Source organism: Haliaeetus albicilla, chromosome 13, assembly GCF_947461875.1.
Source record: "Haliaeetus albicilla chromosome 13, bHalAlb1.1, whole genome shotgun sequence".
NCBI classification, from domain to species: domain Eukaryota; kingdom Metazoa; phylum Chordata; class Aves; order Accipitriformes; family Accipitridae; genus Haliaeetus; species Haliaeetus albicilla.
Genome location: NC_091495.1, coordinates 33,614,618 through 33,634,770, shown reverse-complemented (window position 1 = coordinate 33,634,770; position 20,153 = coordinate 33,614,618). Strand labels below are relative to the sequence as shown.

The following is a 20,153-nucleotide window of genomic DNA, read 5'->3' as shown; positions in this document are numbered from 1 at the left end:
TGCAGCTATCACTAGCTTGAGTCAAAATGATGATTTACTAATGATATTCTTTATTGATATGTGTCAGATTAATATAAGATTCTCTTAAAACTATAGTTCTGCTGTCATTGAAATGGCAGTGTGTGATTCCTTATTTATTTTTCAGTGACTTGATAGATACTCATAAAAAAAGAAACCTGGGTATAAAGAGAGGGTGTTTTTTTCCCACTCAGCACCTGGACCTGAAAGTCCACATGGGCTTCTGCATCCTTGTTAGCAATACGGAGTCTACAACTGGGTCTTAGTTTGTAATGCTGGTTTGGATGTACGGTTTAAAAAGAAATTAAAAATTGATCTCTGTTAGCTGTGTGAGTTCTGCAGAGGAGTGAAACATGAACCTGGGGGGGCTTTCTGCAAGGAAAGTAAACAGATAAGAGGAAAGGCACATGGAACAGATTTGCTAAATAGAGGTGCCATCTTTATACTGTTGTTCTTCTGGCTATAACTGCACTTTACATTTTATTATGGCCTGGGTCTTTAGAGTTGAATTTTATAAGGCAGTTTCAGAACAATTGGGTCAGTCACCCATTATTCATTCAATTACACACTGCAGCCTTGCTGCTCCCTGTTGACATCTGTACACAAAGCCCAGCTCCTTTTTACATAACCTGACCAGCTCAGACGCTGATTGTGGGAGATGCTGAAAGTCACTGGGAGATCCAAAGCCTGAGAAAAGAAATGACTAAATAGTTCATTCCCTCTGGTATGCCCACAGGAAGCTGATAATGGCATCATTACACATGTAGTATTTTGTGTTTTGCCCATATATCACTGTAGAAAAGGGAGAAATTGGAGACTGCTATGTGGTAAATGTTGTTAAACCACTTCTACGTAGCTAGCCAGCTGCATTTCTGTTTGTTGCCTTACACAGGTGTTGACTTACACTGTCATGAGCTATTTCTGAGAGGACTGCCTCATCTGGAGCTGGAGGGACCCCTATGTGATGTGGTGGTAATGAGGTGACTGGCTTTGCTGGGCTGTAGGTTGAAAAGGTGTGTGCTCCCTGAAGCAGGGCATTAGGGAAAGCAATGCAAATAGCTGTCTCATTAACACGATTAAATGATACGCTGGACAGCTGAATTCTGCCTCTGAGACTGCCTCACTCCTGTGTGCAGCTGGGCGAGATGGTCCAGCCAGCCTTTCTGTAGGTGGTCAGTAACTGAGCGCAAGTCCGATTTCGTCCTGTGCTTTGGGGTCGGATTTACATAAATGCGGACTTTTGAAACAGAACTCAGGAAGTGCTGTGCTTGGAAAATACGAAGGAGCAAGTTTTCAAAAGAAAACTGAAATGCGTAGAGGTAGGCAGCAGGGACTGTGTGCGTGTCGAAATGGGCACTCAGTCTTAACGTGCTTTCTGAATAACAGTGACTTGTGTTTCTTCCACCTGTAAAATGAATACAGTGCTGCCTTATCTTGTGAGATTATCATGGAAATAAATCCAGTGATGTTTCTAAAATGTTTGGATACTTCAGTGCTGAACACTAAAGAAAAGCTCAGAAATAAATTAATAGCTCTTTATTTGGGAAGAATATCAGCGGTAGGTCATGAAAGAAGTACAATTTTTATAACGCAGCTAAAAGGAAGAATTGAAATGCTGCTCGTGGGGAGTGCTGACTGTCATGTACACTGAATTGAGGTGTCTGACGGAAAAGAAAATAGCGTGTGATAAAGTAGTTGAACACTGTATAAAAGTGTATGCCTGCTAAGTAGGAGGGAGGGAAGTATTAAAGTTGCAAAAATAATCTCTATGTGAACTCCTAATGTTTGATTTCACTTGGATTTTTGAACTTTATGTTAAAAATGTAACTTGTGAATTTATTTACAAGCACCAAAGGCACAGGTTTATGTTATGTTCAGTAATATCAAAGTAGTAACCCTACCTGCTTTTGTATGTGGAAGGAAACCTTGAATTTGTTCATGTAAGCATGGACAATGCCTCAATTTCAGCCCACTGTTGAATCAATTTGGTACAAATATTTTGTAGGTTTTTATTAAACTTAACAAACTGAATAGTGATATTTCATATAAAATTACCATGAGAACAAGAGACTGCGGGTGAGCTTTTCCTGGCAGAGTTGGAAACTGGGTTATGAGAGGATAGTTAACTGCAGACTCTTTGTGTCAGAAATGCCTTTGTGTTAGGTGTTTGGATGGTAGCCTAGCAAAGCACCAGTCCTGGATGCTGCTGGGAACTTCTAAGATAATATGGTTACACAAATAATCATAATTGTGTTTCAGATGGTAAGTAAAATGTGTGTAAACTCATTAATTGAGAACTGTAAAGCTAGCATACGAACTGTTTTGCAAACAAACTGGATTAAATGGGTAGAAATTGGGTGGAAAAAATGTTGGTTAGTCCCTAGCGACACTGAAACCAAATATACAGATTTTATCGTTGTATGGGCTCTTTTGTGTTAGTATGAGTCATTTTAAAGCCTATGTGCTTCCATATGAAAATGTGTCTTGTGTAGCAGACCGTGATGAGCAGAGAAGGTCAACTTTATTTTATTTTATTTTAATCCCTTCTAGCCTTCAGGAAAAAGAACAATCATTCAGCATGTCCATTAAAGAAACTACTGCCAAAGTAAGTACACGTCAGTTTTCAGTTCTTCAGAATATTTAGAGAAGCAGTAATAGCTTGCCTCTTAATAAATTGTCTGTATTTTAGAATGTTGGTTTTGTGGTGTTTCTTCAGTACAGATTTTGCGTGTAAATATTTTTAACCATGCACTCCAAAAAACCCCCCTAACTTATATTTGGACAGGCCACAGAGATTATGCTTAAGGAAGCAGATGGAGTAATCTATTGTTTCTTGGCTTATGTTTACTAGTGATCAGTCTTCTCCTGGTCTCCATTTAGGAACAGACTCTAGCTTCCTGAGATGAAAGTGAACTGTGGTCACAGATGAATGTTTCCACTCTTAATACAGAGCCTCTTACTTTCCTAGCTGACTGGTTTTGTTGGTGTGAAGGAAGGGCATAAATGAAGTACTTCTTTTCTCTGTCCTTTCACTAATAATAAACTAACAATCTAATTCTCATCCCCCTTGAAAAATGCAAAGAGAAGTGATGTGGCATATTTAGCATACCTTTTGTTTCTAACCAGAGATGTTAATACTTTTCCTTTAATTTTATAATTTCTTATGGCCTCCTTCCAAGAAAGAGAATACTAAAGTTTTCTTTTTATTTCAGAATGGCTCACTGAGCCACAGAGCATCTTTGCTCTAGAAGAAAAGGTCCACTTATTGTAGCCAATTCATATAGGTTTATATAGAACAGGGAGTGGAAAATATTTCTGGGTTTTGATCAGTAATGAATTTTTACTCTGAAATAAGTGTATTTTTCATGTTCTTTCTCTAATATCACTCAGCAAAATTAGTGAAAACTTCATCCTTTGTAATCTATTCTTCCTAGTTATCTTGACCAACACTTTTAGCATGCACTGTTAAAAAGACCATTTAAAGACTGCATCTCAATACCCCTCCCTCCTTCTCTCCTACTTTATTTTTGAGCTCATTCTGATCTATTCCTTGCTTGCTTATGCACACATCTTGGGAAAAATTAGTATAGACCATTATAACATGATGCTCCCCCCTGTATTTTTTAAATTATTATGAATAAAGTATCAAGGAAAAGATTGTAACTGACCTACAGCTCAGCTACTAAAGTGAATGAGACATTTGGTACCTGAGAGTGATGTGTTGTTTCAAGCTATCTGCAAGCCAAAAATGTAAGTTACAGATTTTTGCCTTCTCCCCTGAAAATCTGTGCCTTTTGAAGTTTCATTTTATAACCATATTATCTAGAGACTTTTTCAATAAGAGCTGAAACATTGGGTAACAATTGAGAAGTCTGTGAGGTAGAAATCCACAGTCTGTTTATTTCTTTAAAAATTTAATAGATAAAATATTATTTTAATTTTGTTCCATTTATATGTGATGGCTTTTATTTATTAGAGAAGATAAATAAGAAGCACGTAATGAGACTCCTCCAAATCATTTATTATTTTATTTATTCAGATCAACTCATCCTATTATTTTCTCCTCAAACTGAATAGAGCTGATCTTTTAAACCTTTTCATTATGGGGAAAACACTACTTTGTCAAAGGTCTTTTCTTTCCCCCTGTGCCCCTAGTATTTATATGGCCTTTTCTGTCTCATCTGTGTTGTTTTCAGCTGAGGCTGCAAAAGCTAAGATTAGCCCCTTAATGAAGGGAACAATGTCCCTTATCCACCACCTTCCTTCAGAAATTAATATCTGCTTTTGCTAATGGCAAGATTGTGCTGTATGGGAGATCCAGGTGGGCTGTCCTTTCCTTCAGGCAGTGTAAAGAGAATTTCTCTATCCTTTCCAAGGTGCTGTTGTAAAGAAATGTGAAGGTTACTCAAAACTTTTTTTTTTTTGAGATGGTTGGAGGAAAAGTAAATTTCAGTGTTTTAGTCAGTGTCCTTGTGCCTGTTTCTGCTGCTTTAGATTAACATCATACGCTGGCAAGATGGAAGAGGATGACAATGGGCAAATTTGTTTTTGATGTTTTGCTGCTTTTCATCTTGATTCCACATCTTTGCTAACCAGCATCCTACTGGTTTCAGATAGACTGCTTTTTTGAGTAGTGTTTATGTGTCTGAACATAGGTTTGTAAGGTATATTCCTAAGCAAGAGTCTTTTTTTTTTTTTTTGAAAGTCTGCTTTAAAAACCCCCACAAACCACTGAAGAGGATTTTTAAATAGATACAGTAATATTTGACTGTAAAGAACTTCGCTGAAACTGAAAGGGAGTTTTTTATTTAGACTCCTTGGTCTGTGGGCTGCAGCAGAGCTGGTCACTGCAAATAGGGAAAGGGCATTGCTGGGGCCACAGGTATTTGCTGTCAAACTGGTTAGGGGAGGATGGTGCCTTCCCCAGGAGCAAAGAAGGATGCAGGCTTTGTGAATGTTCATAATCTTTGTCAGCTAAGAAATAACCTTTCCTCAGTGGCTGAATAAGCTACTGTAATGAGTAATGGTAGCTGTTGTTAAGATAAAATAATTAGGAAAAATGAAAAGAATTGGAGCTTGCAGGGTAGAACTGATGTAACGTAGAAGCAGTGCTATTAGTTTAGAGGATGTTATATTATTTTGCCTCTCCCAGTTGCTCATTTGGTTCTGTCGCACTATGCCATATGATAGCTCTGAAGATTAATGTTGTTCATTTATCTATAGAATACATGTGACATAGATACGAGCAGAAGCTTGGTAATGTACTTACCAGTATGTTCCAGAATAATCGTCTCTGTGAGTTAGAGGAACTGCCTTTCGGCCTCTGGTCCCTGCATTTGGTCCATTAATAAAGACTGCCAGCGAGCTTCGTTCTGATAGTAGTGCTTACAAAGTGGACAGTGTTCACTAGAAACTGATTAAACCTCCCAGCTTATTTTGCATAATTGCCAAACAGCTGTCTACTGGTAATGACTTTAAGTTACTACCAGCATGGGATATATTCGTGCAGTTTTCCTGGAGCTGAAAGATTCCCCATCTAATTGCAATTCACTGAGCCATTCAGTACCCCTAAAGAGAGAGTGCTGCTTAGAAAGAAGTCATTAAAAACTTTCAGATTTATTTTGGAGATGTGAGACAGAAATGGCCTTTGGGTTCTTTGGGCACGTTTATTCACCTCTGACAGGTTTGGGTTTTTTAAAACATTTTAAGTGAATTAGTAGGCAAGTCACTTAGAAGGGGGTATTGAAACAAAGTGAAATATCTGGGAATTGAAAAAATATAATAGGTGCAGAAGTGATGAGATATATGTGTTTTTAAATTAAAAGGAAGACTCTGAAGTCTTTAGATAGTAACAGTTACCGCTTGGAGGATAGTGCTGTTGACTCAAGAAAAAATATGACCCATTTATGGTTAACAGATGCTCTCAGCTAAAGCAAGATGGTATTATCCATTTAAAAGGATTTACAGTTAGTGTCATATCTGAATTATTATACTTTAACTGTACAAACAGATGAGTTGTTAGAGCTGTAAGGCTTTTGCTTTTAAAAAGTGAAGTGATAGCTGTGCTTCTGTTAATAAGCATGGTATATACACTTGTTTTTGGGGGGGGGGAGAGTGGAAGTCAAGGAGGGCAGGGAAACTCCTCTGGAGATTTCATTTCACATCTCATCTCTTCACAACTGGCCTGTGCCTCTCTTGACTATTGCTTTATCCTTGATTCCAATGAATGCATTGTTTTCTTAAGTGTCAGTTGCAATTTTAAGCAAGTGTTTGGTGTCTGCCTTCAGAACAAGACATTTGCCTTAGCTCGACGAGGGATATTTCTGTTTGTTCATTTTGCTTTCCTTCACAAATGATGCAATATGGAGTAAGAACCAATATTTTTGAATATGTGGGAGTGGTATGAATTGCGTACGCTGCATAAGGTCCTTCTGAGGTGGTAATGTACCCTTAAATACAGAAACAATTGAACTTTCTTTTTTTTCCTGTCTCTCTCATTGTTTTTAATACTAGTCCTGGTTCATTGCTGAAGGAACTTCCAGTTAAAAAGATAAAAACAGAGAGAGAGGAAAAGTCGGAAACCTGAACCCCAGTCAGCTGTGTCTCCTGATTGTGAAACAAAGTGCAGTATTGAGCTGGTATAGCCTCATTTGTTACCTGTGCAGAGAATTAATGATGGCTGCTTTGCCTTTTTTCAGTTAAGATGTGCAGCACAGTATATTTTGTATAAAAATTGCTGTACATTCTGTGTTATGACATCTTCAAACTTATTGGCTTATTTATGTTCCAATCCAGGCATCACTGTTAATGCTGAAATTGTACAGAATTCATAAGATGACCTATGTGCAGCCTCAGTATCTAGTAGTGAAACTTGTCCTCTTTCATGCAGGTAGCTAATGCTAATACCAATACCAGTCCCTATTTTTATAATAGAATGTGCAGCAAAGCCTGGAAATTTTGATTCACATTGGGTGTTTCTGTAAAGACATCACTTTTTATTAAGCCTCTTCACCTTGCTGTAGGATGTTATGTCGTGTCTGTAAACCAAGAACATTTGAAGCCCCATTTAAATTGCCTTATACTTTTACATGAATGAAATATATATCATGGCTGTCTGCCTCAATCTAGGTTTGTACGAGTCAGAAACTCTGCAGTACTTTGAGGAGGAAAGTGAGCGATATTGAGACTCAACTACCAGCTCTACTTGAAGCCAAAATGCTAGCTGTTTCAGGTAAGTTTTAAGTGATGGGAAGGACTAACATTGGTGAGTGGTGCGTTAGAGCACTTGTTGACCTTTTCATAGCTGCGACTTCTTAGGAAAAGTCATTGATGTGCACTTGTCTAGATTTCTTGAAGTCATGGCAAGTCTGGCAGAACCAGGCTGTGTCACGCCCTGCGTAAGGTACTTCAGGCCCCTCTCCGCGGTTGGGAACTACTGGTGAAGTGGATACTGTGTGGTAGGCAGTATGTAAACTTGCAAAGAACATGATTTTTTTCCATAGGTGAAATTGAAAAATAATTATCAATAGCTGTTCCTGGACCTTACAAGTTATATGCCTAGAGCTCTGTAGCTAAGAGCATAAATTTACAACAAAGGTATAATAATTACAAGTGTGGCTTTAAATGACACTTTAAAATGGAATACAATAATTGGCAGCTTCTGCTGTTCAGATCATTAAACAACTAATGTTGGCAGCAAAAGAGCAATTTGGTCCTTGGAGCACTCGTGCATGTTATTTACAACCAGTAAAACATTGGAATGTGATTACAGAGTCTGATACATAACAGCTTTATGTGCCACTTACTTGGGATTACTGCACTCTTCACTCAGGAAAAAAGGCAAAGCACAGTTCTGTCTCTTAAGTTTGAAGAGGTGGGCTTTCTAATTCAGCAAATTGTTTGCTGATGTGTAAGTAGATGTCTCTTTGCTAGACACCTGCCTCAGAGAGGAAGCTGAATAGGAGGGAACGTAGCCTTGGGTATCAGGAGTTTTCCAGTGTTACACTGTGTAAGGGAAGGCTAGAGGGTTTTTAATACGTGTCAAGGCGACATGTTGTGGCTATCTGTTGGTGATTTACCTTGTCAATTAGATACAAGAATCTAGTACCGGCACACACGAATTATTTTAAAATGAAACCTTGTGCAGTGTCACATGGTTTGTTTGCCAGAAGTGGGTAGTGTCAGGCTTGAGCAAAATCCTAAAGGAAATTAAGGACCAGATCTTTTGTTGGTGCTGAGCATGCTCGATTTTATTGCTTCTATAACATCTTTTTGAAATGGAAACCCTCTCTATTTCTCTGTGTCTACCTGCAAGAGGTAAGCTGAGCAATCACTCTTCTCTGCCCGTGGGCTGTTTGAATGCAGGTAATTTTCTCGCTTTCAGAAACAGGGTCAAAGTTTTCCCCAGCCATTTTATGACTTTCTTGAACAAAATAGCCCATAAACTGGACGTGCAACTGCTTCATGCTGCTAGCAGGAAGCAGTTGGCCACAAAAGATGTATCTCAGTCTGACAGTTTGAAAGAGTAAATGACAACTTGAGGATGATTTCCAAAACACTCATAACAATATTTTATACTTGTTAGCTCTTAAGAGGTTGCTTGTTTCAGGAATGAATTCAAAAGACAATTTAATGCTGATGTTCCTGTAAACTGTTTTCATAGTATTGCGACTATGATTGCCTTTCTATGCTTTTTAAGAAGTATTGGTGCTGTTTCTTAGTAGTAACAAGAAGCACTATTTCTTTTTTTATGCTTACTCTGAAAAACTCTTACTTCAGGGAATTTTAATGACTGTGAATGGTACAATCCTAAGTTGTTACTAAGGCAAAATTCTGGAGGGAACTGGTTGAAAATCAAGGATGAAAGGTAATTTGGTGACAGTAGATACTGTAATTTCTTTACCTCATTATAAGATATGCATACATTTAGTTGATGTGATGGCACTTTTTATGTTAAATGCAGAGTAGTATGCAGAGGATACAGTGGAAATATAGGAATCCAAAAAATTAGCGCTCTGAAGACCTGAAAGTAAAAAAAAAAACTCTGAAAAAAATGGAAATATTTTAGTCTTAGAGCATGAAGTGATAAAATTGGAAAAGGCAGGATGCAGAATGAATTGCAGCTAGCAGAGAAGCAAGTCAGGAAGAAAGGATTTGGTAAATGCAGAAGAGGAAAGAGGAAGAAAGAGATAAAAATAGCTGCTTTTTTTTTTTTTCTTAACAAGGCGAAAACAGTGAGCAGTGGCTAATATAGAGAAGGCTGAATTATTCAGTTTCTGTATATTCCTGTGTTAGGCATAAATGAATGACACCTCTTAAATGAGGCATAGTTTAGAACTAGGTCTTAACCTTTTAAACACTGGTTAAGATTTAAGCAAGATACTGTATGTACATATCCTCTGAACTGTCAGGCAGCTAACAGAATGTTAGTGAACAACTTGGATATATTAAATTGTTAGAAGTTGGGAGAATCGTCAATTGGGTAATATGCAATTATTTAAGGACAGCCTTGGAATAACATGAAATTCAGAGGGAATTATAGTCTATATAGAAATATGCAGTAATAATAAAGTTTGGTGGTCATAGTTAGAGGTTTTCAATTAGTCTGGAAGCATCAGGCAGGGATAAATGTCTGCTATTTCTGCTTTTTTACTGTAGCAGTTTGATCATTCATTCAAACAGTTTCCTCAAACAGTATTAATGGATACTGAGAACAACTGTTTTTCTCTAAACAGATGTTGCATCATTTTCATTTAACATAGCATTTTCCTTGAGGAAGTAGAGTTAAGTGATTTGGGAACAGTGTCAAGGCAAAAATGTAACTGAATGCAGTTGTACACATCTGGATTCATGTATCCCAAAAGTTAAGTTAGGTGAGCTTAAGAATATAGTTACTAAGGGATACATTAATTTTCAGAGCTTACATGTGATGACTTGATGACTTTGAAAGCATGTTATATACCTCAGTCTTTAATGACTACCTAGATAGCTTCAGACAACATTGATCTTCCATGTGAACTGTACTTTCTATTCCAAACACATTGATTTACAGTATTGGTGTATTTACACCAGAAAATGTAAGAATGTAGCTGATTTTGTTTTGAGAGGAAAATACCACAATAAATGCAATGTAAGCATAACAATTCTATTAGTTCTGTTAGTACAATACCTTGGATTTTAAGACTGTATAATAAATGATACTGTAAAGAGATGGTGCTACATATGTAAATGTCTCTCCTCCCTATTATTTTGTCCTTGGAAGAAGTGTAAAATTAAACTTGGAGGAGAAAAAAAAAAGGTTTGTGAATCTTTAGATTATTGAAGGCCATAGAATAAATACAGTAGATTTAATTAAAGTCCATACTTAAATGTTCAAGAAGTATTTCTGTCAACAGTTACAATTCAGATCCTTTATATCAACAACTCCCTTATTTCTGATTGACATTTGCCTGTTGTGATAAATAACTTGCAGTTAATACTCCTGAGATGCTAGTCCAGAATTTTTCTCCAGACTTAATTAGTAGAATCTTATTATATTGTTCATGGTTTTTAAGTCAGTAGCTTTAGCTAATTACAGCTAACAAGTACTCCTGATTGCATGAGATGTTACTGTTGACATACACATTTGTAAATACTTACCAATGAAATTTTTTGGTTTAGCATCTGGTAGGTTTTTTTTTGTTTATTAAAACAAAGCACCTTAATGTCAGTGTGTATTGGTTTTATGTGGCAAGGTTTTGGTAGCGGGGGGGGTTACAGGGGTGGCTCCTGTAAGAAGCTGCTGGAAGCTTCCCCTGTGTTCGAGAGAGAGCGAGCCTATACCAGCTGGCTCTAAGACGGACCTGCCGCCGGCCAAGGCCGAGCCAATCAGTGATAGTGGTAACGCCTCTGTGATAACATTTTTAAGAAGGAAAAAAAAGTTGGGACGCGGAAAACAGCCACCGGAGAGAGGAGTGAGAACATGTAAGAGAAACAAGCCTGCGGACACCAAGGTTAGTGCAGAAGGAGGGGGAGGAGATGCTCCAGGCGCCGGAGCGAAGATTCCCCTGCAGCCCGTGGTGAAGACCCTGGTGAGGCAGGCTGTCCCCCTGCAGTCCAGGGAGGTCCATGGTGGGGCAGATATCCACCTGCAGCCCGTGGAGGACCCCACGCCGGAGCAGGTGGGTTCCTGAAGGAGGCTGTGACCCCGTGGGAACCCTGCGCTGGAGCAGGTTCCTGGCAGGACCTGCGGATCTGTGGAGAGAGGAGCCCACGGAGCAGGTTTTCTGGCAGGACTTGTGACCCCGTGGGGGACCCACGCTGGAGCAGTCTGTGCCTGAAGGACTGCACACCGTGGAAAGGACCCACGCTGGAGCAGTTCGTGAAGAACTGCAGCCCGTGGGAATGGCCCACGTTGGAGAAAGTTCGTGGAGGACTGTCTCCCGTGGGTGGGACCCCACGTTGGAGCAGGGGAAGAGTGTGATGAGCCCTCGCCCTGAGGAGGTGAAGCGGCAGAAGATAACATGTGATGACCGTAAACCCCATCCCTGTCCCCCTTGTGCCGCTGGGGGGGCTTGGTGGAGAAATCCGGGAGTGAAGTTGTGCCCGGGAAGAAGGGAGGGGTGGAGGGAAGGTGTTCTGAGATTTCGTTTTATTTCTCATTTACCTTACTCTGGCTGATTTGTAATAAAAAGTGAGCTAATTTTCCCTAAGCTGAGTCTGTTTTGCCCGTGATGGTAATTAGTGAATGATCTCTCCTGTCCTTATCTCGACCCGCAAGTTTTTTGTTATATTTTTCTCTCCCCTGTCCAGCTGAGGATGCGGGAGTGATAGAACGGCTTTGGTGGGCACCTGGCGTCCAGCCAGGGTCAACCCATCACACAGTGCTTAGAAACCTGCATGTGATTATTGTTAACTGTTGCTTCTTATAGTAGCTCTTAACATTCTTATGAAAATTTTGCCATCGGTTATGGGAAGACCGTTGCAATACGTGATACTCTGTTGTTTCTGTTAGCCTTGTGTGTCTATTTAGCATGAAATTTTGGGGGGGAATAAATTGCAGATGAGATAATACTAAACCAGTGAGAAAATTCAAATAGGACGATGTGTAAGCAGGTGTGAATCTAACTGTAGAAATATTATTAAAATTTATTTTCCTACTTTGGGCTGTTTTGCAGGAGAGCAAATCATATGTGAGACAGGGTGTTTCTCCTTTTTCCTCTAGCAAGAAAATAATTTGGGAACAGGAGGGAGGATGTAAACCAAAATGAATTTTTAGTCATCGTTTCATCTGTTTCCTGTATTTGAATAAAAGAGGTTTGATATATTTTACAATGTCTTCATAGACTCTATGTGATTTCCCCCCCCGCCTTGAGAATGCATAATAGCATGGGACTAGGTAGCCAGAAAGTGGCTAGCAGGGAGCTAAGCAGATATGAATGAAATACTGACTTCATTATGTAGTTATCTATGAGATGAATGACATTAGCTTTCCTTATGTCTTTGCAAATACAAATTAGATCCAAACACAGAAATTAGAATGAGGTCACTTTTAAGTAGCTAAAAAAAAATAAAATCCTGATCTTAAAACTGTCTATACCAGTGAGAGATCATGTGTCATCACCCTATAATTAGCACTATCTCTATTTCATTGAATACCTGCAAGTGGGGGCAGCTTGGAAATACTGTTGTGGGATGATTTCAAGCAGTACAATGAAAAGGGCTTTTTCCTTATGTCAGTGTAGCAGTGTAGTTTATAAATAGTGTGGCATAAATACTAGATACCATATTTTCACAAAACTTAATGCTAGGACCGTTGCCTCTTTGCCTGCTCTTTCATGCTTATTTAGGACAAGTTCTGCATGGCTCAGAAAGCAACTGTAAGAAAAAAGCCCCCACCCTTCCAGCTTTGGTGCTGAGCATTCCTGTTGGGAATGAATACGTTCGAGAGGGGACAGAGCGGTCAGGCTGGAAGATGCCAGTGCAGGCTGAAGGACGTTTTCAGCCATACACCTCTGTTTTGGTAATGTGGATGCCCTGTTTTCATGCCTGTGCTGTATTCTGTCATTTCATGCAGAAATACATATGAGCATAAAGTTCTTGACATGATGTTGAGATTTTCACCAGACATGCTGCATACAGCTCTTAATTTGTCTTTCACTGGAAGGCAATGGTGCTCCTGTTGGTTTTTTTTTTTCCTTCCCTGTTTCTGAGAACCGTTGTTTGGTAACAGCTGGAGAACTCGACTAGTCGTAGAGGCAAAAATACCAATGCCTCTTTGTGCCTTCTCATGAAGGCTTAGTTTTTTGATGAATTGGAGTCTGATAGAGGTCTGTGTCTTGTCAGATGACATAGCTGGTTCCCCACTTTCAGATTTTTGCTTCCAGCAGTGGTCTGGGTTGATGGCTCAGAGGCATATTGAGATTAATCCTTCTTTGTGCCTGTATCGCAGTGTCTGGCTCCAGCATACAATGCTGTGTATTAGCATGTCTTCCCACAACAGTCACTGTATGCTCCATGAAGTAAAATTTGCCACCGTGTATCGGTGCAAGTGCTGTACTTCTTGGCAAGCCTATTAACTCATTTAAAAAGTAATGCCAGTGAGCCCTCCAAAGCAACTCTCAAACAGTCACGCAGACCTTGGACAGCTATGCTATTTGTCTTTTTATCTCATTTCCAAATGAGACTGCTGGATGTTACTGGCTTTCAGTGAACTTCAAGGATAATTTGTTGTAGCTGAAATTCCAGCATGATATGTGATCAGACAGCAGAAAATCATTGCTTCTGTTGCAGCAGTCAGTCAGTCATGTAACAACTTACTCTTTTTCTCTCCTGTTACCTAAGCTGCTACCCCTGGAGTGGGAGAGAAGGTCTAGTAATCTCTTTGGCAGTTCTTTTTCTGGGGTTTTGTGCTCAAAGGAGAAATGTTAGATGAGGAGAACTATGAAGGGAAGGTGCTCTTGCCCCACGGAAAGGCTGTGCTGTGGTCTGGAGGGGACATGAGAAAACCCCTGTGCCGTCTGTGGAAGGGCGCGGTGATGTCCCTCTTTCCACTGACTGCCCAGGGAGCCACGGTGACAAACCTCCGAGGTGGCATGAATGTTTCTCTCGCTGAGCCTTCTCTGGTTTTCTTTCCTGGCCTGCTTGGTAAAAAGGGGGTTGATGTAGCCCTCAAGATCATGGAGAATAGGTCTGGGCTGTTTCCCTATTCTTAGCATGTCCCTTCTGCTCCACTGGTAGCGGTAGTGAGTGAAGGCAAAGGCAGGAGAGAGGGGAGATGTAAAAGAACCAGAGATTGAAAAGCATAAGGTGAATGGGAGCTATGAGGGAGGGGGAAGTGATTTATGTAGGGCAGCCTGCGTGCACATGTCTGTGCTGTTGGGTGACTCTTCAGCCTTGGAGTCGCTTTCAGTTGGGCATCCTTTACTGTGCTGAAAGAGAATTATATGTGACTTGCAGCAACCATTTATTGGCTAATGCATATAGTAAATTGCTGGGACTCATGTGCTCCTGGGCTAGACTTGTCACCGCCAGTGCAGGCACTTGAGAGCAGCTGGTGGCCCGGCAGTCACCAATATTGCCCCTTGGAACAGGTTCTGTCTCAGTATCGCTCTCTTCCAAACCTCTGCCTTTTTCTTCAGGGTTCTTGTGCCTTTACTCATTGATGATATTCACTTGAGCCTTTGAATTGTTATTACTGATTTAAAATTTTATTATTGTTGTGTTTTTTGCTCCCCCCCTTTTTTGATTCCTGGGTTGCTCTGTGGTGACTGATTCAGTCTGGGTGCAAGAGGCTTTCTGTGGCAGAGAATTCCTCCTCCAAATATATGTCTGTGGAGTCTTTCGCCTGCTTCTAGGTGGATTTTGTTACTTTATCTTTCAGGATCACATCAATCATTCAGTTGCATGATGCTTGATAAAAGTGTTGGCACATGTTAATGCTTAAAAACATTAATTGTGATTCAAATATGCTGGAATTCTGTAAAACGTTTCAGGAGATGGTAGACTGTCCCTCATTTGCTCTTTGTTTTTTCAGAGGTGCAAACACACTGGCAGTGCTTCCAAAATCTTACATTTCTGTCATGTTTTTAGCTTTTTCTCTTTTCTTTGTGAGCAGCTGAGTGATATTTATTTTCTTCAATTTCTTTTCTGGTGTTGGAATCAGTTCGTAGTCTCATTAATGACAAGGTAGAGGATTTTCAGCCTTGAATTCCAGTGCTATTGATAAATACCATGGTGGCAAATGCCCTAAGCTAAAATGTAAATTTTCACTTTCTTATGTATTATTAAAGGTAGTGTTAGTCTATGAAGAATTAGCTTTATAGATAATGATAAATAATGACCAGTCCATTATTTCCTACATTCAAGCCAATGTCCAGTATGTCTGCTTTACTGTTATGCAAAAACTGCTCCTTTGTTCATACTGCAATGAACATAGTTTCAGTAGGGATGGGATGTACTTCTCTCCTTCAAGCATGAATAATGGAAACTATGAGTGTATGTAATTTCTGGCATAAATGTGAGAAAAAGTGGGAGTAAAAAAAGTTGTGGGCCATTAACTTTGTCTTGTATTTTGAAGGGGAAATATTTAACAAAGCTTAAATAATAACACATTCGTTGGTTTTTACAAAATGGGACAGATTTCAAACCATATTTTTAGTCAATTTGTTGCTGGCAAATTGTATCAAAATAACGATATGTTAGTTTGAGGCTACTAAATGGGTAACAATCTGCCCGATATAGTAAAATCTGACAGTGAGCTCTTATAATGGACATGAGTTTGTGGCGTGTAGCTATGTATAGAGAAAATATACTTGATGTGCAGAGCACTATTTAGCTGTAGTATATAGCCATAAAAGTATAATTTTGGGAGGAGAGGAAAATAAGGTAAAGTTAATATTTATGTTTACAGTATGTAAAAGCAATTATATAATTACTTTGTGCCTGGGGTTATCTTTTTTTTTTCTTTTTCGTTTTTCTAATTTGGGTTGTTTTGCTTGATTTGGCTGATATTTTTGGCCTTCACATCAAGCTGTTGGAGCTTACCTGACGTCACTGTCTGTAGAGAGTGGGGGGTGAAGGATGTATGTGAGGAGAGTGCCCCAGAGGGCAAGATTAAGGAGGAAGTTTAAACTAGGTTTTTGTTGCTGTCTTTTGAGATAATGGTAAGGTTCAGCCTCTCAAAGTTAAGTGTACATACTCATCTCCTTATGACAGTGTACTTGCAAGCATGTTATTCAATCTGTTCAAAGCACTGGATACTTTGAATTAGCTGGAAAGTGAAAATACGACTTTCCAGTGTTGTACTTGCAGAAGTATAATGAGTTTGTCCAAGTTCATGTGAAATGATTTCAGATTTTATAATAATCCCAACTTCATGTGGTTATTCCCCCCCCCCCCCCCCCCCCCCCCCCCATTTTATCCAAGCACTGTTGATTCCATGTATTTATTCAAGTTGAAATAGAATAGATTTAAGCTCTGATAGAGCAACAGACTTTCTAGCCTGGACATTTATATACAGTTTTCTGAACTTGTGGGTTTCCCCATTTGGTGTGCCAGTTTGTGCCCAGTGTGTTTATATGAACATGTATGCAGTGGCTAAAATTGCACATCGCTAGTAAGTGTCACTGCGAGACAGGAGGAAGGATGGGAGAAGTGGCATTGCACTCTTCAGTCCCTCTCATAGAATCCCTGTCTTGTGTCTTGGTTTAGACCAGAAGCTCAGCTTTGGTCTTAGAGTATTAATTCTTTAGTTTTGTTGTCTCTGTACAGATTTACTGAGTGAGCAGTCCTATTAGCTTCAGTGATTTTTTGAGTTTCCTGGGAAGAGTCAGGACTGACTTTATTTATCTAGTGTCACCCAACTAGAACTCTCCCAGCTGTATGGCTATATAAAACATCGCTCTGAGTGGTTGACAAAGTAACAGTTATTGTGTTTACTTAGGCAAAATAACTATTTTATCATCAAAAAGAGGAGATTTAACATTTTCAGGATATTAGTAGAATAAAGTATTTTGACACGTGTCTTCAGAATGTTTCTACAGCATCCAATGTGATTTTGTCTCTTAACAAACAAAAAATCCCAGGAGGGCATGTTTTTTAACGCTGGCAGCTAAGGATTATATATTAATTTTTAAATCAACCTTCTTATGGCATTTTGAAAGCAGCTATTTTGGTTGCTGTGATTGAGGTCACTGATGGCACTTGTGGTGCACGAGTTTGTATATGCTCTTCTGAATTTTCACTGCAGACTTCCAGACATTTCTGCTGTCAGGGGGAGCTGCGTGAGGCAGTTTTGGCTTTTGGGTATGTATATCTGATGCCATTTCCTCATAGCCTCAGTTTTGATATGAACTTCCCCTCTGGGGATTAAGATCCATTCAATATGTATAAAACTTTCATATGTAATATCATACCTTTTTCCTTGCTGTCTTCTGAAATGTAAGAGCAGGGTCCAGATTCTAATGAAGAATCTCTTACTTTTATGTTTTATTAAGGTTCTTGTGCGTTGATGCTTGGAATGAGTTCAGGTGAAGTAAAGGTGCACAGTTTAATTTTAAGTCTTGTTGCCTTAGAAGCATCTGAATATCTGCCATTTTTCTGATGATTTTGTCTTGCTTATCTTGCTGCTGTGTTTTCCCCATTTGGAAACAGGTGACAGGTTAAGATAATAAGATTTGTGCTGTTGTTTCCTAATAAATGCACTGGTAAGCCATAAGATCTTGCTATTCGTAAAGCATGTTTATAGTTATTTAATTGTATAATTCTTTGTGAGATAGAACTGTCAAACAGAGTTTTAGCTGAGAATTAGAAATAGGGGAGTTTTAAAATTCTAAAACCAAAACAAAACAAAGTCAGCTTTAAGCAAGGAAGAGGGGTTGACTGAAACTACCATAGCCTTAGAACTAAATGAAAGACACCAAAATGTCTAAAATAAACTTTTTAATTGATCTGTTGTGAATAAGCAACAGTTTATTATATTCCTGAAAGAAGAGCCAAAGGACACCTTTATATCTGAATAATGCTGGTGGTATTATAAAGTTATTTCAGGAGTCTAAAGTCATTGCATATACTTCAGAAGCTGATGACACATATGTGCGACTGGATGTGCTTTACATTAATATTTGCTTCAAAGCTAAATTTCCTAAAGTGCCTTTACTTACTAGACACCTTTACTTATTAGGTCATACCAACACATTTTTCCCAAGTTAGGATGATGCTAGAATTTAAATCTTGTGCTAGAGATCTTTTGTCTTGTATTGGGCAAATCTACACGGAAATTATTTTTGTCAAGTATTCTTTAGATTACAGTGGGGGTTTTTGTAGGTGTTTGTGGGATTCTGGTTTGCTTGTTTTGTTTTGTTTTTTTCCCCAGCCAAGTAGCTGAATCATTGAAGAGATACAGGTACAGCTGTATAAATGTAGCATTGTAATAGTTGCTCTGCTGCTATTTAAAAATCATTTAATACGTGAGCATCTCACTGTCATCATGCATTTGTATTTAAGATTTCTCTGTGAAGTAAGGAAACGTTCCTCTCCAAGTCCTTATAAAAATGGTTTTCTGAAAGGTTAAGTGGGCAAATGTTACTAGGCTACACTGTAAACCGATTGGGAATTGAACTTTGGACTCTGGATCCCTGTCCAAAGGAGCCAAACATTTTTAAAAATTCCAGAGCAGTGTGAGCTGGTGATACTTGAGGTATTCTGCCGGTCTCTGAGGTTTCATGCTTCAGGGAGAGCCAGAAGTGGAGAGTTTTGACTTTTAAATATGTTGTCTCAGAAGAACATCTCCTGATGGCCTTTGCACAGGGTGCAGGTAACTTAAGAAATGCAACAGGTCATTTATAAACAACCTTCTGGTGCTTGTTATGAACAACGGCATAGTGCTGCTTTGTTGCAGGAGGAAATACTTCAGGATCTAGCAGATTGATAGTATCTATCTCAAAAATACTGTGAGTTGAAGTATCCTCCAAAACACAAAAATGGTCTGACAGACTTTGCAATGATCAGTGAATTACAGTATGATGTTTTCTGAAGTGTGGACCTCAGGAAAAGGTTTTCTCAGAAAATGTAAATTTTATCAATAATAAAAAAAATATTTCTGTGTGTATAAGTTTAAATGTGCTACAATTATGATTCTTTTTGTAGTGTGTTAATAAAATGATGGATGCTTGCAAAGCAGTTTCTCCCCCCCGCCCCCTCCAAAATTGGTCTTTTGGTTGATGTTGGGAAGTACAGTTGCTTAATTTCCCTTGTTTGCTGTGTAACCTACTGATGTTGCAAGTGTCTGCTTCATTGTCTCTTTCCTCCCTCTTCCCCCTGCTCCCGCAAAACATGCAGGAAGTAATTTCAGTACCGCGAAGGATCTGACAGAAGAAATAAGATCATTAACATCTGAGAAGGAGGGGCTGGAAGGACTTCTCAATGAACTGTTGGTTCTGAGTGCCAGAAATGTCCAAAAATTAGAGAGAATTAAAGATGATTACACCAGACTGAAACAAGAACTTGAACAAGGAGAAGCTGCCTTTGGTAAGTAGTTCGCAGGCTGTTACAGCTTTTGCTCAGTCGTGATCGCCTAGAAGTTTACTGGGTTTGATGAACCTTCCTGCATTTCACAAAACGTACCAATTTTTCTGAGGAAAGTTTGGCCACGACCTAGATAAACAACATGCTGAACATGCTCTCAGCTGTATCCACTGGAGGTGGGGGAAGTTGATGGAGAGAAGGGTTATCCCAGCAAATATACAGCTTTTGGAGATCTATCTTAGCCCACTTCTCAAAAACTTTCTTTTCTAAGCCTATTTTTGTAATAATAATGTTGATGATACTGTGCAGTTATTCAAATACAGAGAAACATATGTAGACTTTCATGTGGAAGCAGTAGATGCGCTTGGCTGTGACAGTAGAACCATATTAGTATATATAACTAAATATTTAGTATATATATATAACATATTTAGTGATGAGTCTGAACGCATGAGGTACAAGGGGTGCCTGGTTCTGAAGGCAAGAGTTCTCTTTGTAAATTTCTGCTTGAGATGGGGGTTAAACAGCTTGCCAAACAGCTCACATAAAACTGTTAAGTAGTGTGCTTGGGTTGTAGTGTGACGGTGGAATTGGGGAAGTTCTATGCAATTACTGGGGAAGCTACTGATTCC

General features: G+C 39.1%; 1 protein-coding gene across 1 annotated transcript in view; it reads left to right on the top strand.

Annotated features, from left to right (window-relative positions):
* The window catches only part of DISC1 (DISC1 scaffold protein), a 208,812-nt gene that overhangs the window by 82,546 nt on the left and 106,113 nt on the right, over positions 1–20,153 (top strand). Inside the window, 3 exon segments of the mRNA XM_069800752.1 lie at positions 2,569–2,623; positions 7,147–7,249; positions 19,336–19,524. Of these exon segments, the coding sequence (XP_069656853.1) occupies positions 2,569–2,623; positions 7,147–7,249; positions 19,336–19,524 (347 nt within the window).